The sequence below is a fragment of the Ursus americanus genome, chromosome 14 (genome assembly GCF_024610735.1).
Source record: "Ursus americanus isolate L20-20 chromosome 14, mUrsAme1.1.p, whole genome shotgun sequence".
NCBI lineage: Eukaryota > Metazoa > Chordata > Mammalia > Carnivora > Ursidae > Ursus > Ursus americanus.
Window position 1 is genome coordinate 72,146,597 of NC_142140.1, and position 25,305 is coordinate 72,171,901.

The following is a 25,305-nucleotide window of genomic DNA, read 5'->3' on the forward strand; positions in this document are numbered from 1 at the left end:
TGAAATGAGGGGCGCCTGGGTGGCACAGTCGTTAAGTGTCTGCCTTCGGCTCAGGGCATGATCCCGGCGTTCTGGGATCGAGCCCCACATCAGGCTCCTCTGCTGGGAGCCTGCTTCTCCCTCTCCCACTCCCCCTGCTTGTGTTCCCTCTCTCGCTGGCTGTCTCTCTCTCTGTCGAATAAATAAATAAAATCTTTTAAAAAAATAGTTGTGAAATGAATAGATTCAGGAGCCCAATGGAATCCTTGTTAAAGTCTTTTCTACTTTGAACATTCTACAAAAATGCAATGTATTTACATTTCGCCTTCCTCTCCTAGCTACTGGCATTGACATCCATTCTCGACAGACTGGTATCACCATCAGGAGAGGCAAGCAGAAAAAAATCTTAAGACTCATCAAACAGCAGGGTTGGAATGGAGTTTCCCGACCACCCATTTTAAGCTCTGCCTCTTTTCATCTTACAGCCAAGGGGCCAGGGGGCTCAAGAGAATAGCCAGCCCTAGGAGCACCTCCAGGGAGCACGGAGCCCCAACTAGAATGCTCATCTCTAGTTCCCGGGAAAGAGCCTTTCCTGCTCCATGAAACTGCTTTTCGCCGGAGCAGGCCCATCCACTGACCGAGACAGAACGGAGGGGGCACGTGGAGCTCTGATTAGCCCATTAGTCTTCACGAATTTGTGGCGTGCAGAGTGTTTGCCTCAAACGTACATGAGCTCCCACGTTGGGATAAAATGCGTTAAGATTTCAGGTGGTTACATTTCTTCCCATGAAAAAGGTGGCGCATGCCCTCCTCACTGGCGGAGTTGTGTGTGCAGACAGGGAGCCGGGGACCCGGGCAAGCCTGGGAGTGCGGTCCAGGTTGGGGCTTCTGGTTTGCTCTGAATGACACTGGTCATCGTGTCCGTTGCAAGAGCCGGTACTAATGCGTGAACGTGAGAGTTTCAGGACGCAGACATGTCACTGAGTGCAGGGGATGCTGTGGTGCACGCCCCAGGCACCGCCGGACTGAAGTGCCCGGTTCTCCCTCTGGAGGAGGACTGTCCTTTCATCAACAGGGCCACCTCACCCACACCACCGATGTCCCCGTCCTGCTAAATGTCACTTCCTCAGTCCCCGAACGGCCCTGTAAGATTGCCAGAGAACTCTGTACCGAGTTTGTCCACGGTTCTCAGATACTATGTCAACACTATTTCCCTTCCTGCATGTTCCTTGGGGACAGGACCTGGCCCCTTTCTGCTCCCCATCACATTCCACTGGAGATCTTTTCTTACTGAAGTCACACGCTGAGTACGAGAGTCACTTATTAATGAATATTGTGGAGTGGGAGCTATGTTAAGTGCTGGGGATATGCGAAGACTCGACCTGGCCCATCCCCAGTTTTAGGTATCATCCTAAATGCAGCCCAAGACAGTAGTGTTTCTTTAAAAAAATATGTATTTCTTGCTCACACGAGTGTCCGGTCACCTATAAGTTCTCCTCCGCGTGACCCATTACCTGGGACATGCTGGCCAATGGAGACTAACTGAACGTGGCCAGTCGTGGCTGAGGGGACAGCGAGCATGGGGCAACATGCACCGGCTCTGAGTCTGCCCAGAAAGTGTATATACGTGTTTTTTTTTTTTTAAATGGAAGTATGTTTTATCCATTCTGTGGTTATTCCCCCAGTTCCTAAGTGTATAGTGGGCATACCTGGCATTGGCAGGATCCCTACGGTGACTTTTTACCCACTAGGTGAGGGCTGATGTGGTTGGAAGGACTATGTAGAATTTTTCTTTTTCTTTTTCTTTCTCCTTTCTTTCTTCCTTCCTTCCTTCCTTTCTCTTTCTCTTTCTTTCTTTCTCTTTCTTCCTTCCTTCCTTTCTTCTTTCTTTCCTTTTCTTTTCTCTCTCCCCCTTCCTTCCTCCCTCTTTTCTTTCCTTTTTCTCTTTCTTATCTCTCTTTTCCTTTACGATTTTATTATTTGAGAGCCAGCGAGCACAAGAGCACGAGCAGGGAGGAAAGGCAGAGGGAGAGAGAGAAGCCGGCTCCCCGCTGAGCAGGGAGCCCAACGCAGCACTCGATCCCAGGGCCCCAGGATCATGACCTGAGCCAAAGGCAGACGCCCAACCAACTGAGCCACCCAGGTGCCCCTCCTGGGGGGATTTCAAAGAGTAACACCCCAAAGGCACAGCAGTGATATTACGTATCACAGGCCCTCGCAGTTCACCTGTACACCGTGTGCAGATCGCGGGAATGACGGCCGACTTCTAGAAACCTGATCAGGGGCCGTCCGATCGCAGCTGCTGTCAGAGGCAGCGCCGTTACTGGAGCAAGTCAACATGGCTCCTGGCATGAAGTATGCAGCCGGTGACCTGACTAAAGCATTTTTATTCCCATACCAATTTGAAAGGCCCACCGAGGGGCCTTGCTTCTACTTGACGGGGCCCGCAGCATACCTTCCCGGTACAGACTCGGGGCTACGTCACTCTGCTATAGGAAGTCTGTATGCACACGGACTGCCCTGATACTCCATCACTCACGGCTCTGGTCCACTCTGCTGCTGGCATTATGCTGACTGGCTCTGAGAAGCACGGAGCAGTAAATTCTACAGAGGCTTTAACGAGACAAGTGAGCCAAAGCATGAGGAATAAACTCCCCGAAACTCAAGCCCCCAACTCCGTGAAGTTTCTGGGGGCTCAGGGGTCTGAAGCCTGTCAGGATATCCTCTTCAAGGTGAAGGACAAATGGCTGCAAGTCGCACCACCTACTATGTAAAAAGAGCCACAATGCCTGACGGGTCTTGCTGGGTTTGCGAGGTTGCACACACATCCTAGCGTGTCAATCCGACCCACCTCCAGAGGCATCACACGGCTCCCAGCTGCGAGGAGGACCTAAGTTCAGGCTGTCATACACGCCGCACTACACTCAAATCGTAGGATCCAGAAGATCCAGCGATACTCCAAGTGGGCAGATAAGGACGCTTTAGGGAGACGCTAGCGGGGGCCAGCAGGCGAGGAACAGCACAGACCTCCAGGATTTCAGAGCAACTCCAATCTACGTCTTCCGCAGATACGTACCCTTTCTAGAAACAGCTCCTGCTCGTCTCTCGGACTTCGCACGCTAAACGTGTACTCACGGGTCATGAGCTGCCCGTGCAGCCCGGGCATCCCACAGCAGAACGAGTGGTCTGACCCGCCTGGCCTTAAGGCTGGGCAGCAGCCACGGATCGTGCAGCAGAAACGGCACGTGGAAGAGTGAGCGCAGGCCTGCCCAGGTGAACTGCACGAACAGGTGGCTTGGACTTTCAACGGACACCTGCTGCATGGCATCGGGTGCTTTTTTGTGGCCAGATGACTGAGGTCGCCTACGGACAGTGATGGAGGAAAACCCTGAGTGGAGCTTTGAGCTGTACGTCTGGTTACCCACTTGTCTGGAACGAGACAGGACGGGGCGACGTTGATCTGTGCTGAGCTAACAGCTTGCTTGGACGGTCAAACATCTGGAAGAGGATTCCAGGATTAGTGACGAGGTCTGGATGGGGACAGAGGTCTCAAAATGGGCACAGACCGTGAAGAGACCTGTATCCATGTGTGCCTGCTGGAGAATCCCTACAGGGGACGCTCTTATGATCAGGGAGGCAAAACGGCATGCCTGTGGATACAGTGAGCTTCCTTCCCCAGACACCATGCTTGCTTGGTGGACCCATGAACCAAGGGGCCATCAAGACAGGGTGGGGGCTGAACTAGGTTCAAGGTCTTAGATCTGCCCTGCCCAAGGCTCACCAACCTAACTACCGCTGAGTGCCTAACCAGCGAACTACGAACACTAACACCGAGTCCCTCGGCTGGCATTTCCTAAGAGGACCGGCCGGCCACCCGGCGGCAGGTTGACTACACTGGGCCTCTTGCATCATGGAAGGTTGGTCTTCTTGGAATAAACTCATATTCTGATGACGGACACGCCCACCCCACCCATCAGCACCACCATCCATGGTCACACTCCGCAAATAGCTGTTGATCACAGAACCCAGATCACAGAACCCAAATCATAGCAACGGACGTTCATGAGCAACGGGCTTGTGTCCGAAGAACTGTTCACACTGCATCACCCCCCACCGGGACGCAGGTGGGCATACTGAGGACTCAGCTATGGTGAAGGAATGGGGTTCTGTCTTCCAGGATGACTTGTATGCCTTTAGCCAGAGACCGTTATCTGGGGCAGACTCCCCCCGCCCCCAGCCAGGACATATGGGTCTGAGGAGCCAGCTGCGGGGGTGGGGTTGGCACTTCCCGGTATTATACTTAATAACCCAATCACAGAGTCTTTTTATTCCAGGCCTGGAAAATCTGGGCTTTGTTGGCTTGATGGTCTTCCCCTGAGGGACACAACACTGGTTCTGGGTGATCTGAACTGACTGCTACTCCGTGGGGACAGAGGACTAAGCCTGGGACCCAGAAGTCGCTGGTGTCTCTTGGTGCTTCCATGTGAGGGAAGTAAAGGAACTTGCAACAGAAGTTTCTAAAATGGGACAGCTCAGCAATGAAGCTTTGGGTCAACCAAGTAAAAACCAGTTAAGGGAGGTTCTGAGGACAACGAAGTGTGGAGGGAGGCGGGAGGATGTCACAAACGCCAAGTACAGTGGTGTGACCAATTACAGGATCAAGGGCAGGACTAATTGCACATTTTCTCCTTACGGATTCATATATGCTCTTTCCTCGTCTGGGGAGCTTACTACAAACACGTATCGTCATACCACACCCTGGGTCTCGTCATCAGATGCTGGCAACGATCCCTGCATTTAAAAAGCTCCTCCGGGGACTGTGACGGTGACACACTGACAATGCATGGTTGTCCTGACTCCCGGATGCCAAGAGGAGGGAAGAGGAGGAGAATGCGGGGTGCACGGACGTCCCGACACCCAGAGCCGGCACTGGACTGGCCCAAACCAGGTATGAGCTCCGGCCGCTGAGCTCAGCGGGGCTTTTGTGGCGCCGAGCCCTGCCCTGGCAGCCCCAGCCCTGGCAGCCGTGCAGTGCCCCCTCCCCTCCGCTGCGCCCTCTCGGCTGCTGTCAGTAGTAAGAGGAGAGCCGGCCAGTGTTCAGAAGAAAATGTAGCTTTATTATGACATAGGAAAGACTACAAGCCATTAAGGGAGAAGAGTCGACAGTTTCTCAAAATGACAGGTAAAAGGGAGGTGTAAACATCTTGGTAATAAAATCCACAGCACAATCATTGGAATATTTTTCTTACAATTTTTGTTTTCAAGGTTATAGTAAACGAAACAGTCACTTGAATTGTCAGAAGAAGGGCCATTTACCCAGGGAAAGCGTACACACCAAGCCAAAGGACAAGAGCACGGGGCTATGTTGTGGGGTCGGGGGCGCTGCCGCAGGAAGGAGGCCTCAGACGATCGATCCTGTGCCCTGGAGAGGAGGCCCGGCCACGCGGGCTGCCCGCCGGACCCACCCCTGCCCAGCACGGACGCTGCTCGGAACTCGCTTCACACGCCTGCAGACGGAAAGCCCGGTTTCCCTGTGACGTGCTGAAAGGACGGCCAACGTCTCAGAAATACAGGTTATTTTAAAACCACGGGTGGGAGTGCAGGGGCGGGTGGGGTCACCTGATGATCCCTTTCGTGTCAGACGCACTTGGTAATGACCTGAACACATAGACAAGGGGTCGTTACAAGGAAACAAGAAAGCCACTTTCCTGAATTTAACAGCTGGCTTGGGCGCGAAGAGAAACATTCCCAGGCCGGGCATGGAGTATTCTGTGGGTAACAGGGTGAATCCCACTGAACACGCTGGTGGCAGGACGTCCTGTTGCCAACACTGCCCACGGTTTGCGGTCACAGGAGCTTCCCAGCGGCACAGACACAGGTGACAACTTGCAACGCCAGTGCCCACAGGGAGTCACGACAATTAATTTGGATACAAAAATTTAAAGTCACGTCTACAGAAGAGAAACGTGGCCTCATCGTCTATCCCCAGACCTCATGCTCTTGGACCAGCTGAGCTCCCCTGAACATGAGCAGACACAGACGTGGGAAGCGGGGCTCGCCAGACCACAGGGAACCTGCCAGAAAACCCAGGACAATCCAGTAAAGCCGGGTCACAAGGCAGCAAAGCTCATGGCTCAGAACTGTGCAGGCCAGCGTCGGCCAGCTCCTCGTTTGATCTGCTCCTTATGAAAAGGCAACGGCTCTCTCAAAAAAAATCTCCAAAGCATGGTCGGTCTCTCTCTCTGTCTTACACACACACACACACATACAAACTCAAGCACGTGGGGCCGTTTCTGAAAATCTGCACCCGCCCGTATTTCTGAGGACGCCTGCTCTCTTAGAACACGTATTCCCGAAAGGCAGAAATACACTGAGCATGAACCGAGCAAGGGCTTTACAAGCTGCACCGCTAAGGACATTGTCGTGGAGGCCACTGCAGCAGACAACTGTGGTTTCCTGTATTCCAGCACATTCCACACTGAGCAGTACCTAGTCAACTGTTCCGACCCACTTCCTAACCCGACGAGCTCGCGAGCCGGCTCTGGCCCACCGACCGTCTGCACGGCCTAGCAGCTCAGAACAGTCTGCACATGGTTAAATAGGGACAGAAAAAAAAACCCACGACAGATGAAAACTGTCAAATGTCAGCGTCCGTAAGAGGTTTCACTGGAACACGGCCATGCTCGTCTGTTTCTGTACTAGTCACGGCAGGCACCGCACGGCCCACAAAGCCTCAAATATTCACCGTCTGGCTCTTGACAAAAGAAGAAAGAAGTGCGTGCACTGAACCTGAAACAGACGGTTCTCTCGTCCAGGAACGAACCTCCCACAGCTCAGATGCAGACCGGCGCCCAGGACAAGCGCTGCTTGTTCCACGAACGACGTGAAAGCAGCCGTTCCTCCCCCACGTCTGGGTTGTTAAGTTCTCAGAAACGGACAATCCAAGTTGGGGTTGCACAGACGGACGCATGCAGGATATCTTACAAGGAGCCGTGCACACCGTTCCCTCTGCTCCAGCGGCTCCTCCCGCCCCTGGCAGCTCAGCGGCAAAGCCATCCGCCCCCCGCTGCAGCGGGAACGACACCAAGGGCACAGCGGAGGCATCAGCCACGGAACGCCAGCTCCGTGGAAGCCCCGCCGGCGTCCAGCCGACCCACGGGCCGCCACGCAGCCACGCGGACAGCGAGCGGGCCGGGCGGCCGGGCAGCGAATGGGAGGCAGGGAACGAGGAAGCCACCGGGAACGCTTCATCCACTCAAACGTTAACAGGACACAGAGGCTTCCGAGCCTCAGCCCGACCCTCGTCCGCCGCCCCCCGCAGCCTTCGACCAGGACGCGGGCGCTTCCAGAGGGAAGGGGGAGGGGAGGCAACAAAACCAGCACCAATGAAAAAGCCAGCTTCACTCTCGGGAATGAAGGAAACGATCTACATGTCTGTATCGATCCAATAATTCGTTCACGTTACCACCATCACGTTTATGCGGGTCACCATTGTGAGAAAGGAGAGGGAAGGGGCGGGGACTAAGAAAGTGCCTATTTCTAGAAAAACCAAGCGAGAACACCTGGGCGGACGCGTCCACATGCAGTCGGATGCCACGTGGCGCGCGAACAGCCGTGCTCGGCGACCCCGGCGGGTGTGCTCGGTTCCACGTGGGGGCGGGGGGGCTGCTGCTGGCGGCTGACGGACCGACGCTCGGGGCTGCAGCGACCTACGCTCGACACGGAACCCACGGAGAGGAGGGGGCCTGCGAAGTCCCCGTCCTCGCCCGTCTCTGGCTCCTGCGCTCCGCGGCCTCAGCGGACCGTGATGGGGCACCAGGCGGGCGCCCTTAGAAACCGCTCCGCCCTGCGCCCCCCCCCCCCCCCCCGCACGTGGTCTCCAGCAGCTCAGGAGACGCGTCACGGACGGACGCACGGCGGCGCCCCTCCCCACGCAGGGCCCAGCGGCCACGTCGCTGCTTCCGCCGCACGGCTCCTGGGGCCTCGTTCCGAGCGCAGCGCTCGTCCACGCGGACGCCGCGGCCCCGGAAGCCGCTGCGGCCGGGCTGCGGAGGAATCCGATGCAATCCGATGCTCTCTGGGCACTTCTGTGTGGGGGGCGGCTTCATGACGTCAGGGAGGGCGGGGAGGATTCTGGGGGGCTGGCCAGCTGCTCGCCTTGTCCTGGTGGAGCAGCCGCAGGGAAGGCTACTCGTATTCCAGGAACTGCTTGTGGTAGAAGAGCAGGTACCTGCGGGCGCAGAGGCAGGGAGCGCGCTGACGTGCTGAGTCACGGCGCTCAAGGCAAGCCGCCCCCAGAACGCTCGCGGGGGTCCCGGCGCCCACTGGCGGCCCACTGCTTGCCTGGCTGCGCTTTGGTTCGTAGTCCCCGAGGAGGAGGGGCCCTGGCTAGGCAGCAGCGGCGCCCACGGCGACCGCCCGTCCTCCCACCTGTCCGCCCCCACCAGCCCGTCCTCCCACCTGTCCGCCCGCCCCCCCCAGCCCGTCCTCCCACCTGTCCGCCCCCCCCAGCCCGTCCTCCCACCTGTCCGCCCCCCCCAGCCCGTCCTCCCACCTGTCCGCCCCCCCCAGCCCGTCCTCCCACCCGTCCGCCCCCCCAGCCCGTCCTCCCACCCGTCCGCCCCCCCAGCCCGTCCTCCCACCCGTCCGCCCCCCCCAGCCCGTCCTCCCCCCCAGCCCGTCCTCCCACCCGTCCGCCCCCCCCAGCCCGTCCTCCCACCCGTCCGCCCCCCCCAGCCCGTCCTCCCACCTGTCCGCCCGCCCCCCCCCAGCCCGTCCTCCCACCTGTCCGCCCCCCCCAGCCCGTCCTCCCACCTGTCCGCCCCCCCCAGCCCGTCCTCCCACCTGTCCGCCCCCCCCCGCCCCTAAGTCCGCCTCTCCCGCCGTCCACCCCAACTGCCTTGGGGCCGCGCCTCCTCTGGGGGAGACTCCTGCAACGGCTTCTAGTCCAAATCCGCCCCTTTGGGGGGCCTCCTCTGGCCTCCTCGCTACCCACAACACTGTCCTCTCACACACGGATTCTTCTACACAGACTCGCTCCAGGGGCGCCCCGCCGCTTGGAGAAAACGCCAAGTGCAGCCGCCGCAAGGCCGTTCCCGACGGCTCAGCCCGGCCCACCCTGCGGGGGGATCCTACGCACAGTCTCAAGACCAATAAAGACTTCACAAAGCAAAGGGTGGACGACGACGGGCCAGGGAGGAATGAGGCGGGTCAACAAGAAAGGAGCTCCCCAAGAACGGACGTGGCCGCTCCTGCCGTGAGAACAGGAACGACCACCCCACGTTCGGGGCGATAACGTGCTCATCAAGAGCGACCCGGCCCATCCAACGACCGAGCGAAGCGGGCATCCTGTCCAGAACAAGCCTCATGACGTCAGGACTCGAGGTGAACGTCCTGAACGGATGTACACAGTCAGCTGCCACCCCGGACGTACCCCTCACTGTCCAGCACGTCCTCGATGCTGGCCTTGGTGATGATGGCATCGTCACACTTGAACCACTGGTCCTTGTGCTGCCGGATGAAGCTGGTGTAGTGGCCACTCTCCAGGGTCCCTTGGTGGTTAACTACGGCAAACAAGGAGTACCTGGTACGGGAGCGCGCGAGCGGGGAGAGAAGGAGCAGTCAAGTTAGTCTTCTCACCATCGGAAGCAGTCAGAAGCCTGCACGGTGCGCTGCCCACAGACCCCAAACGGAACACGCCATCGCCCGGCGGGCACGCAGCCCACGCAGCTCTCGAGCTGCTTTGCGGGAACCACATTTAGCGGAAGTGGGGACAGCAAGCCGCGCTGGGGATGCTGGAAGCACACTGGCCCTTCTTCCTCCCACAGCAACAGTAAGCGGGTGGTGAAGGACAGAACAGAGGCCTCACTGCAGCGCCAGCGGACGCAGGGGCCAGGGAGCCCCGAATCCAGACACCAAGCTCTCGCTAGCACCACCGTGGCCGGCGGGACCGCGCTCCCACACAGGGGCTGGGACCGAGGGGTCAGGCTCCTACATCGGGGAGCTTTACGGTGCAGGCGTGGAAAGTCCTTTCCCCACAGGGCTGCAGCATTTTCAACAGGCGTGGAGGGGCAGCAGGCCCGTGGCCAAAGGAAAGAAGGGCTGTGCCATCAGGGCCCCCCCCCCCCGCCCGTGCGGCCCACCGGTGGTCCCACACTCCCCACTCACACTGGAGACGCCCAGCGCCAACCCACGAGGTGCCACTTACTTATTGTCATTGTTGAGACTGTCCATTGGCTGCTGGTACTGTCCATTCATCCTGCTCTCTTTGCTGGAACAAAGAACAGTTCGTCAGTATCATGTAAAATAATTAATCAGCAGACGCGTGGCTCGAACGACGGTACCACTACCCTGGGGGCCTCCTCTGCCAGTCGGGGCACTCAGTGCACTTTAGACATGCTTTCTAATTCTTCCAGCAACTCTGCTTTCTAGGGGAAGACTTTCCCGGTGTGAAGGTGGGGAAGTGGAGGCCAGGCTTCCAGCCAAGTTCGTGGTGATCTGCTACAGTGGCCACAGGAGACACACGAGCGAGCGTCGCGGTGATTTGCAGGGGACATTTTATGTGGTCTGGGATGTCGAGATTTGAAAACAAGAGAAGCGGAATCGACAACTGCGCCATCAAGCTGTATCCAAACTCAGTTCCGTCAGCGGCAGCGCCGCCCTCCGTGACCGCCCCCCCCACGTGCTCGTCTGACAGCGCACGAAGGACTGCCGGCGAAAACCCGAAGCCAAAGCACACAGCTGAGGAAACTCAACAGTGACCTGGGTTAAGATCAGGGTCAAGGTTCCATTTTAGCAGATATGCTTCTATCAGCCTCCACGCAGGCTCACAGGGAACCGGTGCCGATCACGGACCCTACGGAACCACGGCCCTCCCGGTCACACCGTGTCCCCAACCCTTTCATACCTGGACGCCATGAAGGGGGTCATGTCCAGTTCCAGGGGAAAGGACACGTACGTGGTGATCTTCCGCCTCAGTTTGGCCGAGTGTTCGAATCGCTACAGGAATTGGGGAGACAAGGCAAGGGTGAAGCTGTAGGGTCTCCTCCAATGGGGCTTCTCTGGACACTCCCGAAAGCGGGCTTTTCGTTTTCCGGCCACATCTACAGCTTACAGACTCAGTAACACGGCACTGAGCCATACAAATCTAATTTATGGGGTTCACAAATGGAGTGTTGAAAGGATGGGGTTGTTGAAAGTGATTGACGCCAAGTGTGCAAAAAAGTCATCTTACAACAAAGCCAGCAAAGCGCACGGTGGAAGGAAACAGAACGTCCGTAAGCTCCAGGAGCGAAAACGGACATACTGTTCCTTTCAGCAAAGACATTCCTTTGACTAGACCGGGGCCAGCAAGCCAGGAACAGTTTGGGTTTTGTGTTGAAAGGCTCACAGAATAAAACACAGACCATAAAACGAAGATTCTATGAGAACACGAAGCCTAAAGCATTTATTATCTGACCCTTTACAGAAAAAGCTGACTGACCCCTAGACTAGATCGCAACGCTTAGGGTCCTGTTTGCTTTTAAGTAAAAGAAAACCAGAAAACTTCGGTGTTGGGGGGAGGGTGGGGAATCTCGGGAGGAGGAGGAGTAAATTCTTAACCCCCGCCCCCGGGGAGAATAACTCACACCCTACTTTCGTTATGAAGTAATTACTCCGGTTCACCATAAACCTCTCTGCGCAGAAGACGTGGGGGGCGGGGGGCAGTCACGACTTACTACCTTCTCGTGCCTTCCGCGCTCTTTATGCGGTCACTGCACTTACGAAACGTCCTTCTGTGCAGCAAACCCACAGGCTCCAAGCGCATGTACTGGGGATCACACGGTAGGTGTCCCACTGCAGCCTGCTCTCTGGAAAGCTTACTTTGAGGTGGAAACAGGCTACGATGGGCAGCTTCTTCATGGTGAGCTGCTTCGTGGACTCCTGGTAGCTGTGGCAGCCACTGCACTTGATCTTCGCACCGCTTCCTAAGTGCTCGGGCCTGGTAAATCTGCAAGACATTCCAACGATACAGTTTTAGGGAAAAGAAGGTGGGAGAGGTAAGAGAGGAAAAAAGCCGAAAATAATTATTAAATCACTTTCAGTGGGTTAATCTCCCGACTAAAAACACACATCCAGTTAGGGGCGTTTATAATTTCACAATGGAAAAAAGAACAAACGATTTCTTCCTTCATCTGTTCCCCTCATCACTTTAAACACGATCTTAATTTTTTTTTTTTTTTAATTTAAAAGTCTGGTGAAATAGTAATTTTCTAATGACCGTAAGACCCAGTAATTCGAATTTCAGGAAAACTTGAACTTGTGTTCATGCAAACGACTGAATGCAAATGTTTTTAGCAGCTGTGTCTCTAACGGCCAAAAGAACCTGGCAGCAGTCAGGAGCTCTCCAGTGTGCAGAAGGTTAAAGAACGGCGACGTGACCCCCGTGGAATACTCGTCGGCCACAGACGGGGACAAACTACGGACACACAACCTGGATGAATCTCCAGAGACTTATGGCGGGGAGCCCGGGGGAGGCGATCCAAGAGGTTCCATGTTCTATGATTCCATTTACGTAACATTCTCGGAATGCTGAATTTACACAAATGGAGGACAGATCCGCGGCCGCCGGGGGTCACGAGGCAGTGGCGGCGGGAGGGACCTGGAAGGATGGAAATGCCTTGTATCTTGACTGCATGGATGTGAATATCCCAATCGTGACCTTTTACTATAATTTTACAAGACGTTACCACTGGGGGAAACTCAGTAGAGGGTACTCAGTTATTCCTTTTAAATGCACGTGCATCTGTATCTCAAAATAAAAGTTAAATTCTAAAAACGGGGAAATGATCATTATTGAATGATGAAGACAGACCATGACATAGCAAGGTTGTGCGAAGGAAGTCAGCAAGCATTTCCGGCACCAGTGGTGGCTACTAAGACAGAAACCCATAAAACAGATGTTTCAATATGATTTATGCCAAATTTTTTAAGTTGAAAGCTGAAAACGTGGGGTGCCTGGGTGGCTCAGTTGTTAAGCATCTGCCTTCGGCTCAGGGCGTGATCCCGGCGTTATGGGATCGAGCCCCACATCAGGGTCCTCCACTGGGAGCCTGCTTCTTCCTCTCCCACTCCCCCTGCTTGTGTTCCCGTGTTCCCTCTCTCGCTGGCTGCCTCTCTCTGTCAAATAAATAAATTTTAAAAATCTTAAAAAAAAAAAAAAAAAAGCAAGCTGAAAACAAAGTTCATCTTTTCCCAACCATGTCTCGAAATATTTGTTTCTCCTTTCAGAAATTCCGTCATCTCAGGGCAAGTCGATGCCCCCTCCTGACCACAGCTGACCCCGCCTGCCCCGGGAGGTGCCCCAGAAGCGGGAAGCCGAGGGAAGCCGAGGACAGCAGTCAGAGCTCGTAGGGAGGAACACGGGACAAGGCGTCTGAGTGTGTCTGCCACAACCTGCAAGAACTAGCCCACAAATGCACGCGGCAAAGGCCGCAGTGTGCGTCACTCTTGAAAAACGATCTTGTCTTTGCAACACAGAAACAGCAAGGAAACCAAAGGGGGGCTGAAGCCTATGGATTTGCAAGGGATTGTGAAACCAGTCAACCCAATGGAACGTGCACACCTCGTCTGGATCCTGAGTTGGACAAATTGTACGGAACAGTTTATCACAAAAACAATCAGGGCAGCTTGAGCAGCGGGAACCTGACTGGAAGAGAGAAGCGCGTGCCCACGTTTATAGCGAAGGCTCTAGAGACGCATGACTCGCTGCACACTACCCCATACCCCAGTTTTCCACCTCAAACCTGCCTGGCCCCAGCCCAGCCGAACTGCTCAGGAACACACCGGGGGCCACGAGCGCTACCCTGCCGTCTGGACGAGCTTCTCCGGTCCGCGCTGGCGACGGCAGCGACAAGCACTCGGACCCTGTGTCCCTACCGGGCGCACTGAGGAAAAGCGCGGACCCGCAGAGCGGGAAGCCCCATGTCAGCCCCCAGCAGAAATGAGGCACGGGACTGTGCCGTCCTGCGAGCATTCAGGAAGCCGGTGTCCCAAGGGGGAAAGCAAAGTGCCCGAGGCAACAAACCTACCCAGCCAGGCTGCAAGAACAGCTCCTTGACGGCCCTCCCCCCCCAGCCCCCTCCCTCGTGAAGGAAGGAAGCCCCCTGAGGCTCGCGCTGCAGGAACGCTCGTCTGCGACGGGTCCGCAGCCTGTCAAGTCAGACTGGGGCTGCGGACACTTCACCTGCCCTGGAATCTGGAAACTCGTGCGTCAGCCAGTTACCACCACTCTGCTACCTGGTACCCATTAATCAACGGAGCAATAAGGCCACGGCGTCCCGAGAGCGTGTACGTTAAAGACTGCAGCACGCCAGGGCAGCATAAAATGCTGAGTCCGAAGTCCTCGCTCGAGGTTTTTCTCATTTTTTACTCTTCTGGAAGGTCCTGGTATTTTGTCATTTTTCCTTCCGTATGCAATGCCCCTAAAAGCTGAAATCCACGTACCCCCAAATCCTTGTCCTCTCTGCCAAACTACGCTACCTTTCTGACACCAGGTAGGTCAACCAAACCTGCTTCAACACTAGGAGAATGTCCCACAGCGTCACGTACGAAGAGGATCTGGCTTGAATTGACATAACCGTGAGTCAAGAATGGAGGACCACGGCGCTCAACCCCCGTCTCTTCCCACTGATCTCTCCGCGCCCCCGCTCCACCTGCGCTTGGGGATTTCCAAACCGCCGTGGGGGGCACGGCCCATCTTCCTTCATGAGTGCTACCACAAAAGTTTGGGTACGCGACCTAGGCTCGCCCAGTCGAATCCCCGTCCTGAGGCCGCTGTCTCTGGAAAGGTCACTCTCAAGCAGCGTCCGTAGGAAGCCCGGTCTCGCCAGAGGCAGCAGCTGCACCGCACGTGAGAGCAGCGGGCCGGCAGCGGGCTGCCCGGTTCCGGAGACCGGTCCCCAAGCCTCGCACGGTGACCACCTGCTTGCTCGGCTGGGTCTTCAGCCTTCCCGGTACCTCCACCCGCCTGAGCTCGGCAGAGCCCACTTCTGCCGCCCGCCCGCCTGCAAGCACTCCGACCTGGCAGATGCACGTGCGCCCTCAGCATGCGTCCGGCAGAAAAGCATCCCCAGGTGAGGTGAGGCAGGGGGGACGGGGACACGGGGACAGGAAGGCAGCACGAGGCAGTCTCCTCCCCGAACTGGCTGCATGTCAATCCGGACTGAGGAAACACAGCGCCGAGAGTCAAGAGCGGAGCCAGCAATATAGCGACGAGAGCCAAGGGCACAGCCTGAGGCCATCCCAGGAGGGGCACGGACACCCAGGGAAGCAACTCGCCGTGCCGAGGGCTCCCCCATCACCGGGGCCGCGTCTGTGCTCCCGCCGAGTCTACCGCCTCCCCGAAGGGTGCGAGGAGTACGGGGTGCGCATGCCCTCAGGCAGCCCCCGAGGCGCGACGGCCACCTAGCTGCCCCCGCACCGCCTGCCCTCGTGAAGTACTTGAGGACTTGGAAGGTCTGCAGCTGCGGGACTCCATCTGCCTCAACTTCCTCCCACCGGCTTCGCAATCTGCTCTCAACGTAACTTGGAAAGGGCCCCTCTGCTGTTCACACGAACTCGACGTGAACGTGCTCCGTCCCTCCTCGGCCACTCGGCCGCTGACCCAGCCCCGCTGGCCCCCCACCGACAGCTCCGGGTGCATCTCAGTGGGGCCAGGGGGGCTGCCCCCTCCGTGCCCGCTTGCTGGGCCAAGGTTTACTGAAACGTACAACTACGTTTAACGGAGTCGTAAACACTCCCTTCAAAAATGGTGGGCTTTTCAGTTCGGATGTTTTGCTCGGTTTACAAATTCCAAGTCTGATGCCCCATTTACATCTGGACCTATCAGGGTGAGGAGCTGACGTGTTTAAAAATTCTCAACATACACCACTAAGCCTGCTGACTACACGGCAACAGAGAAACCAAGAAGCCTGTCCCTCTTCACAAGAACACCTCTGCTCAAGGACGCCCCTGCGGTGACCTTTAATGTGAGCAAAAGAAAATAAAGAGTGTAGGGGCGCCTGGGTGGCTCAGTCGTTAAGTGTCTGCCTTCGGCTCAGGGCGTGATCCCGGCGTTCTGGGATCGAGCCCCACATCAGGCTCCTCCACTGGGACCCTGCTTCTTCCTCTCCCACTCCCCCTGCCTGTGTTCCCTCTCTCACTGGCTGTCTCTCTCTCTATCAAACAAATAAATAAAATCTTCAAAAAGAAAGAAAGAGAGAGAGGGAAAGAAGAGAAAGGAAGGAAAGGAAGGGAGAAAGAAAAGAAAGAAAGGAAAGGAAAGGAAAGAAAAAGAAAAGAGTGTAAAACAGTAAAGTCAATGAGAATAGTTTAGAAAGGGGTCTCTAGGGGCACCTGGGTGGCACAGCGGTTAAGCGTCTGCCTTCGGCTCAGGGTGTGATCCCGGCGTTCTGGGATCGAGCCCCACGTCAGGCTCCTCCACTATGAGCCTGCTTCTTCCTCTCCCACTCCCCCTGCTTGTGTTCCCTCTCTCGCTGGCTGTCTCTATCTCTGTCAAATAAATAAATAAAATCTTAAAAAAAAAAAAAAAAAAGAAAGGGGTCTCTAGTCTCTCTGCCGCAATGTGTGAGACCTACCTGAACACACTGACAAGAGTATCCCCTAAACCCCAGTGCTTGTCTCAGGTGGAAATGCGGTGAACGGACGTGCGCCACGCACACATGCCACTCGCCTGCAGGAAAGGCCCCGCCAGACGCTGGTGCAGGTTATCAGCCAGAGGGGACAGTCTCCGGCTCTCGGGTACCTTACCCCATGCGTGGGGTGGAAGGCGGCCGTGACCCACACACGCTCCACGCAAAGCTGGGTGAACACGACAGTCATCTTGCAAACACGTGACAGATGCTACAAGCTGCTGGGCACCAACCGCAGCCACCTGCCGCCTGTCCTGTCTTGTCTCGTTATCTACACCGGACACATGAAAGAAAATTCTACCGGGGCTGTGGGTGGCCCTGAATTTCTTCAGAATTTCCGACTATCCACTACCCCAAAGAGCCTCAAGGCGGGAGAGACAGGTGCCGGCGGCTTTCTTACCTTCGCAAGCAGTCCGTAAGCGTCGTGGTTCCTGCTACGTGGCTTTCCCCGTTCACCACGCTGCCCTCGCTCCCGGGGCTCAGGGGCCAGAATGGGGTGGAAGAGCCAGGCAGATCCAAACTGATGTCCCAGAAGGGGTCTATGGTGGTAGAGACGCCACTAGAAGCAAGAGGAGACACACACACAGGTGAGAACGGATGGCCAGCCGCCTGAGGTAGCCCCTGGCCGACAGCACCGCATCCTCTCACAGCTGTCCTTCCACCCAAATGACAGGGAAGGTCAGGAAACGCAGGGCAGCTCCCAGCCGACGCGCCCTGGGCTCCCAAGCGGGCCCTACGGAGGGACAGCAGGTAAACCACTCCAGGCACAGGCTGCTCCAAAGCAACGGTTTCCGAACCCAGAGGGTCGTCACAATCACTTTGGGGTTTCTTGAAAACAGAAACCCGTGGGCCCCACGTCCAGTTCTGAATTGATGGGTCTGCGTCACCAGCCTCCAGCTGCAGACCGTGAGTGCAGGCGGTACCTCAGAGCCCCAAGCACGCTGCCCGTCGACAGCACACGCCGAGCAGGCACCGCAGGCTGAGCGGGGCCCCGGGACGCTCTACGTAACGCGGCCGGGTCCCTCCTAGCGACGGATGTGAAGGACGGGCTGGAACTTCACTCCAGAAATTGCAACAGGACATAAACCCGAGACAACCTCCTGCTGGCGGAATTCAGTAGCACAGAGCCCACAAGGAGGTTCCGTAAAACCGAGAGTCTAAACATTGGGGCAGTGCCCACGATGGCGTCTATGTCACAGAAACCCGCGTGCACGACCCAGGCAACACCGCTCCCGTTCTGCTATCTGCTCTACCCTCTACCAGCTGCACGTGGGAGTCCAGCAGAGGATCCGAAATCACTTGAGTGGATCGTGACCAGGGTTTTTTTTTTGTTTTGTTTTGTTTTTTTTAAAGATTTTATTTATTTATTCGACAGAGATAGAGACAGCCAGCGAGAGAGGGAACACAAGCAGGGGGAGTGGGAGAGGAAGAAGCAGGCTCATAGTGGAGGAGCCTGATGTGGGGCTCGATCCCGGAACGCCGGGATCACGCCCTGAGCCGAAGGCAGACGCTTAACCGCTGTGCCACCCAGGCGCCCCGTGACCAGGGTTTTTTAAAACCCTGAAATGGAAGAAAAAAACAGGAGTGTGCATGGAGTCGAAAGGGAGGGTTCTTGCAACCTCGCCGATCAATGCGTCCCCCTCCTGGAAATCAAAGCTCTGCACGCTGAGCCAAGACCACGGCTGTGAACCGTCAGGGACACCACTGGAGAACACGGGGAAGGAAACCGTGACGTGAAAAGCAACACACGTGGGGTGCGCCAGTCCCTCTGGAAGGCAGGGCTCGCTTATGTAGCTCCTGGTAGAGCAGGAGAGGTGGGGGGAAGGTTCAGGGCACACCCCGCGGTGTGCACGGGAACAAAGACAGCCCCGGGGACCCCGCTCCGCACAACCTGCAGCGCCCAGGGTGACCGGCTCCCCTGTGGGTCTTCTCTACTTCTCTACCACGGCTGTCTGACCTCCACTTGTCCTGCTTCACGTCTGCTTGCCGCTGCAGAGGCTCCCGTGTTTACCCACAATCACCACCTACTTATCTACACATCGCCAAAGAGGCACAGGCACGGAGATGCCCACTAAACTTTTGGCTCTAAGTGTGCAACTTTTAAAACCTGCTCAGAACACAGCAGTTTTATTAGCTGAACATGTCCCACCAGGTTCAAAAAGCAGCACCTAGAATCAAGTCGGTCTCACAGGCAGGCCCTGGGGGTCCCCCATCACGGTCTGGCCAGCACCGCCCAGGCGGCCTCTCGCGTTCCAGAACACCGGGCGTCGCACGGGAGCCTCGCACTTACTGGCAGACTTGGCAGGTGACGTCCGACTGCAGACCGCCCGTGAAGATCTGGTCTATGATGCAGTTGCAGTGGTTGGGGTTGTTGGCCTTCTTCCCGTTATCGTCACCTGGGGAAAGATCGCAGCTGTGTGACTGGCACCTGTGCCCCGAGTCCGCAAGTTTGCAAGAGCCATGGGCCCAGAGCACGAGGCCATTCACCTGCAGAGGCCGATGAAGCCGAAATGCCGGTACTTTCCTAAGAGCACAGGAGAACCCTTATTCAAACAGGGAGATTGGCGGGGAAAGAGGAAACAACCCAGCTGGCTTATTTTCAATTTTCTTCTTTTTCTCATCCCTAAGATCGGCTTGGCTTCTAGCTAGGTACCAGGACGTAGCTAACACCCAGTCACTGGGGAGAGCTAGCGAGTCCCCCTTCCCGCACACAACTGAACAGTCCTGCAGTGGCACGGAGGGCCTGACTGCGGGCCGTGAACCAGCAAAGCCGGAGGAGGACTAGAACACCCTGCTTCTGACGAGAAGAGCCACAGGCTTCCTGTGACGTGTGAAACGGAACTACGTCAGAGAAGTGGAGCACCGTCACCACATCATGCCTCCGTCAGATGAACGCTTTCACAGCAAGGCATCTGAAGCCGCTCATTTTTAGGACAGACTAAGGCTGGTTACAGAAGTCTCCTGATGACCCTCAAGTGCTTGGAATAATAACTGATTAGTCCTACACCGCGGCTCTTTTCTGTGTGTGCTACACTTCGTCCTAGAAACCAACCTCACCTAAGCCATTAAGCACTGTTTATTGGGTTCTGCGGGTGAGCACTGAAAGGATGTGTGTTTTTCAGGAGAAAAACATTTAAGTACACACAAAAGCCAGAACCCAAAGCCAGGGCAGCTGATGAGAACAAGCCAGGTATCTTATCTGGAGTTTCGCTCGCCTCTAAGTTGTAATGTCAGACAACACGGGGCATGTGGGCGAGCAGCCCGGTGACTGGAGAGAGGCTGAGCGGGGACAGGAGGAAGCCTGGAAAACAGAGCTGTGGTCTAACAGAATCACCTACAACCCACTGAATCCCCCCTCGGCTGATCGCTGTGTCAGCACACTTCGGCGGAGGGCCGTCCGACTGGGAGCCCGGCACGGCGAGGGCAGGACGAGGAAGCCGCGGTGGCTTATTGAGTCCTAATCTCCTGCCCCGAGCCCAAAAAGCTGCTGCCCCCTGTCCCCTTCCCCAGACTGTCCAAACCCACCCACGTCTGAGACCCCTGGGGAGACTGCCCCCTTTTGGGGGCCGGGCTGTGGGACAGAAGCCAAGATCCCGTGAGATCCTGAGAGAGACTTTAAAAAGCCCTTGGCCGGACCCCAACATGAGCGTGACTTGGGGTCGGGGAAGCACTGGGGAGTGTGTGGGTCCAATTTCGTATTCTCAGCTCTCTTAGAGCCACGGTCAGTCCTTCTGGAGACCCCACGAGGGGAAGGAGCCAGTGTTGATAGTTCAGCTGCGTTTGTGGAGCATATGTGGAAGTTTCTGGCCTGCCGGGGGCCACGATATCCCAGAGGAACTGCAGACTGGCTCCCTCACATCAGGCCGAGAGGAAGCGGCAGCAGAGGACTCGAGGCAAAGGCCCGTCAAGGACCGAGAGCTCTGTTCACTGTTACGGGTTTTACAGGGCCACCCGCCATGCTGTTCCCCTCCCTCCCAGCAAGGTCGGAGCACAACACCCCAAACCGTTCCCTCCTCTCTTAAGCCGTGAGAGCCTCTCCGGGGTATGAATGGGGATAAACAATACAATCTGCCAAAGCAGAGCCCCACGGTGGAGGGCGGGAGCGCGCCGCACCTTTGCAGTGCCGGTGCAGGACGTCCAGGGCGGCGATGAGGAACTCGTGCGCGTCCTGCTGCTCGTACCCCGCCAGGTGCCGCGCGTGAGTCCACACCAGGTGCAGCAACTTGTACGGGATGTGCGGGGAGCGGTGCCCCGAGTAGAACTGCTCACAGAGTAAAGGGACACGCGTCAGGAGTAAGTACTACACTGAACACAGAGCACGCACGGTGAAGAATACGTTAAACCTAGAAGTTCTCGCGGCTCTTTTATTCCCCCTTCTTTTTTTTCAAAACGTATTTTTATGCGGACTCACTGGACTTTCTGAATCTATCATTTTGTCCCCTCCCACTGTCGGTTTTCTACAGAGAAGCCAAAATGCTGAACCGGGAGCGCCCGGTGCGGAACACGGTGGGCGGCCGCTGAGTGCGCGCAAAGGCTGCGACCCGAGGTACCGACGAAAGCAGACGCGGCCGAATCTGCCAGCTCCTCCGCGGGGCCCCTGAAGCACATCCGGGTGCTCTCGGCAGCCACGGGGCAGGCGCTGGTTCGGTAGCCGGGACAGCCTCTGGGTCACTAGGTGCGGGGGATCCCGCCTGGGGACGCCGAGCCCAGGCCCGAGCTCTGTCGCACTGTGAGTGCGGGGCGGGGAGGCGAGGACAGGCATGGCCCGAGAGCAGCGAGGGTCCTCGCAGAACAGAACCTGATGCTCGGGGCTGAGGGCCACAAACACAGGTGTTCTGCTGAAGCCCACCCAGGCCTGGCAAGAGAAGGGCCACTGTCCTTGAGAACAGAGGACGGCAGACAATGCAGGAGGGTGACGCGACCACAGCATTTACAGACTAATGTCTTCCACCGCTTGTGCCCCTTCCGAAGGGCTCTTTCTCACCCTCCAAGTCAGCCCTGTGCCTCTAAGTGACTCCGACAGCCCCTAGCGATCTTTGGCAAAACTGTCCCATGAGAAATTCACTGTGCACGGTTTCAGGAACATGCCTTTACTATGTCAACCGGATTTTTTTTTTTTTTAAAGGAAAAGTACAAGCGGTTCCAGAAATGGTGCGCTGCCCACGTCACCAGCGCTCACCTCCTGAAACAGCGAGGACATCTCACAGACCAGACACGAGCTGGGGCTCTGCATCTCACACCTGTGCCGGTCGGAGAGGAAGAAGTCTCGCAGAAGCGGCGTGTGGGTGAGGGCCTGGACGATGCAGTTCATGAAGCAGGTGTTTCCCAGGTTGATCAGCCCCCGCAGCCCTGGGCAGAATAAACTTGAGTCTTCCTACAGGACAGACCGTCAGGGCCCCGGGGCAGGGACCGCTTCCGTCCATCACCACGAGGCCCACTAAGCCTACCGCAGCCCCCCCCCCCCCCGGTGAAAACAGGTATTCCAGACATCGTTGGGGGGGACAGGCAGCAATAGATGAACGACGTCTACAGGGGCTTAAAGAGAACTATGCTGTGGAATCCACCTGCTTACATCTACTTTTAAACGCAGTCAGAACACACGGCTGCCCCAAGGGGTCCCCCACCTACCGATGGTGCAGTTGGAGGTGATCTTTCGCCTTTTCGGGTTGTGTTTCAGCAGTTCAAGCTCCCGTTTGGTGGGTTCCCAAGTTGAAAACTTCTCCCCAACGCCTAAGCAGACGGAAGACAGTTGCAGGTGCCATGAGCTCAATTTTCATCAAATGCGTTTACAAACAAACGCGATGGGGCTAGAATACGGATCAGCTTGCACTTCAGGGAGGGGCGGCCACAACACGAGGTCTCTCTACAAACGTATTACATGGCGACGGGCTAAAAAGAACACTTAGAGGGAGTTTCTTTTAGAAAACGTGTGGCAAATAAGCAGTTTCCCGTGAGAAAGGCAACGCCTCTAATTAACGCTACCTTAATGCTAATGCCAAGATGCGGGTTTTCTGCAAAGCCTTTAATCCTTGAGCACAGAGACTGCACCAGCCCCAGCGGGAAGTGCTACGCTTGGCACTGAGATGTGGGGTCTCCCGTGAAAGAGTGAAAGCAACACGGAGAAAACGCACTCGCTGAAACACTGTTTGAAAATACATCGCGTTGAACAGCGGTACCCAAAAAAGATTCCTACCACGGACAGTGGTGCGGATGCTGACTGCCACACTTCATCTTAATACCTACTTGTTCCACGTGACCTAAAATTTCTGCAAAATTCAATGAACTTTAAAAGACCTATCTCACGGACACATGGAATTGTGGAAAGATTTTAGATGATCTATTTTATTCTGGGCCATGCATTTCTTAGCTCCCGTGGGTGAAATGTTCTTCCCAAAGAAATCATACATTCAGACTTCATTGCAATGTTACTAAATTTTTGAGGGAGGAAAGAATAGGAAGCTGGTGAAACAGACTGTTCTGCAGAAAAGATCTGTTACATTCAAACACTTCTAATCACTGAGAACGCCTGTTTCTACTGTTCCATTCTCAAAAAATGGGGTTGTTTCAAAAGCAGAGCAATTACAGCCAAAAACTGTAAAGCAGACACTGGGTTTCTATGTTCTCTCTGTAAACAGTGACAGTTCTGCTCACCGAGAGATGCTCACTCGTCAAGTGGGGTGAACTGTACCTCTCACTGTTGTGTGGTGAATAAACGTCTGCTGGAAATGAAAACTAACAAATGCAAGGAAACAGGAAAGAAAGAAATGCACGCTAGGGAAAACGGTGCATACTGTTGTGTGTATCCCCACTACGCATCGGGTGAAGCAAGCACGTGTGAGGAAGGACAGGGGAGCCGCGGCACCTGAGAAGCCCACACTGGTCCCAGAGCTAGGAGGAAACATCGCCCCTGGCTCCCGGCACAGAGCTCCTCAAACCCTTGCAAGTTCCTAGGTGATCAGAGCGCTAGGAGCATCTGGACTCCCGCTGGACTCCCGCCGGGCTCCCGGCAGGGGGCTGGCTGCCAGAGAGAGGGCGCCTTGATGAGAGGAGATGCTTGGCATTTCCAGCCCTCCTCCCCCCGCCCCTGCAGGGGGAGCCTGCGCACCTGTCTGGCCAGTCACCTCACCTGCTGCTCCTGGAGCCCCAGCTGGCGCCCACAGGAGGAAGCGAGCAGGTGTGTGGGGGGGGTTCTTCTCACCATATCGAGACCCAACGGGCAAACACCCAGCGGCTATCCTCCCTACCCTGTCTCCCTAGATACCAATCTTTCTCTTGATAAGCTCTGCCCTCGAGGGAAGGCACCACCAGGAGACGCATCAGGCACATAAATCAAGGCGAAACCAAACCTTGCATTTTCCAAGCTTTCCGTTGCTCCTCTTTGGCAATGATTTCCATGTCTTTGTCATATATGTAGTCCTGACACAAAAAGCAGTAGATGCCGCCGTACATAAGCTCTATGGCTGAAAAGAGAAAGGAGGGACGAGGGATCAAACTCAGTGAGAAACTTGACGCTTAAGGTCACAAACGAAACATCTGTTTTAGACGTTTTACCGTTTCCACCATGTCCCTACTCTGAAACCACAGAAACCTCTTTTTATAAAAGGACTTATCCCTCCCACTTCAGACCCTTATTCTAAGCAGGTGAGGGATGTGTGTTTTCCCTGAAGCCCAGCACTTCGGAGGCCGAGGAATCTGAGAATGAGAGGCGTCACATCCGTATTTTACAAAGGACCTCGAGTATCGGGACCCTCTGTCTAGCCTCTCAAAGACTGGTATTTAAAACAAGGGAAGGGGTGCCTGGATGGCTCAGCCAGTTAAGTGTCTGCCTTGGGCTCACCCCCCACCCCACTTGTGCTCGTCCTCTCTTTCAAATAAAAAAAAGGGGGGGAACCTTCATTGAGTATGATCAGCTCCTAAGGATTCTTAGCCACCTGACACACAGAACTGCTTTTTACTACATCTAGAATTCCTGATATGATTACAAAAGGGAAGGTAACAGCTATTCGCCTACTCTTCCTTTAAGGACAGCGGTAAAATACCCTCTACCCAGATAATCTTCACTTCTTGACCCACAGAGCTGACTCCTGCCCACCTGTGATTGGGTCTTATGCATTTTCTCAACTGCATCACCTATAGAAACTGGCTCTTGGTCACTTCATTGTAAAGAAAGAGAAGTCTTTTGATTTAAGCACCTGGAAGGAAGGTGTCTCAATTCAACAATTCAAAAGAACTTTCTTCTGGCTCAGATTCACCAAGCAACAGAAGGTGTCTGAGAGGCAATGGAGCAGGAAGAGCACAGACTGAGAATTACTGGGATTAATCCTAGCTCCGCGGAGGACTGGTTACGCACCTCTGATAAACTACTCCACTTCTCTGAGCCTCAGCTTCCCCTTGGGCGTCATGGTGATGGTAGCAGCACCAGCACCTCATCGGTCTGCGTGGTGACTTTATAACTTAACAGTTACACCCAGTGCACAGTAATGTCTTCATAAAGCACAGCTTTTATCGTATGCTGTGTCTTCAGTCGCCAGGCCACAGATCAGTATATGGTGGTGGATCTTTCAAGTCCTCTAAAGCAGATGTATTAAAGCTCAATGTAAGAATCCCACACCCACCCCTGCCTCTTACCCAAAACGGACAAAATTCCTACAAAGCC

At 55.7% G+C, this 25,305-nt stretch overlaps 1 protein-coding gene across 1 annotated transcript in view; it reads right to left on the minus strand.

Moving 5' to 3' along the window:
• Positions 1-5,075: 5,075 nt before the first annotated feature.
• USP22 (ubiquitin specific peptidase 22) overlaps positions 5,076-25,305 on the minus strand; it is a 39,813-nt gene continuing 19,583 nt past the window's right edge. The window contains exons 3-13 of the mRNA XM_045778154.2: positions 23,996-24,109; positions 22,278-22,379; positions 21,829-21,998; positions 20,763-20,910; positions 18,940-19,045; positions 17,050-17,208; positions 11,842-11,968; positions 10,886-10,977; positions 10,187-10,249; positions 9,413-9,562; positions 5,076-8,209 (exon numbers count right to left, since the gene is read on the minus strand). Of these exons, the coding sequence (XP_045634110.1) occupies positions 8,167-8,209; positions 9,413-9,562; positions 10,187-10,249; positions 10,886-10,977; positions 11,842-11,968; positions 17,050-17,208; positions 18,940-19,045; positions 20,763-20,910; positions 21,829-21,998; positions 22,278-22,379; positions 23,996-24,109 (1,274 nt within the window). The 3' untranslated portion in view covers positions 5,076-8,166. The remainder of the gene's footprint in view (positions 8,210-9,412; positions 9,563-10,186; positions 10,250-10,885; positions 10,978-11,841; positions 11,969-17,049; positions 17,209-18,939; positions 19,046-20,762; positions 20,911-21,828; positions 21,999-22,277; positions 22,380-23,995; positions 24,110-25,305) is intronic.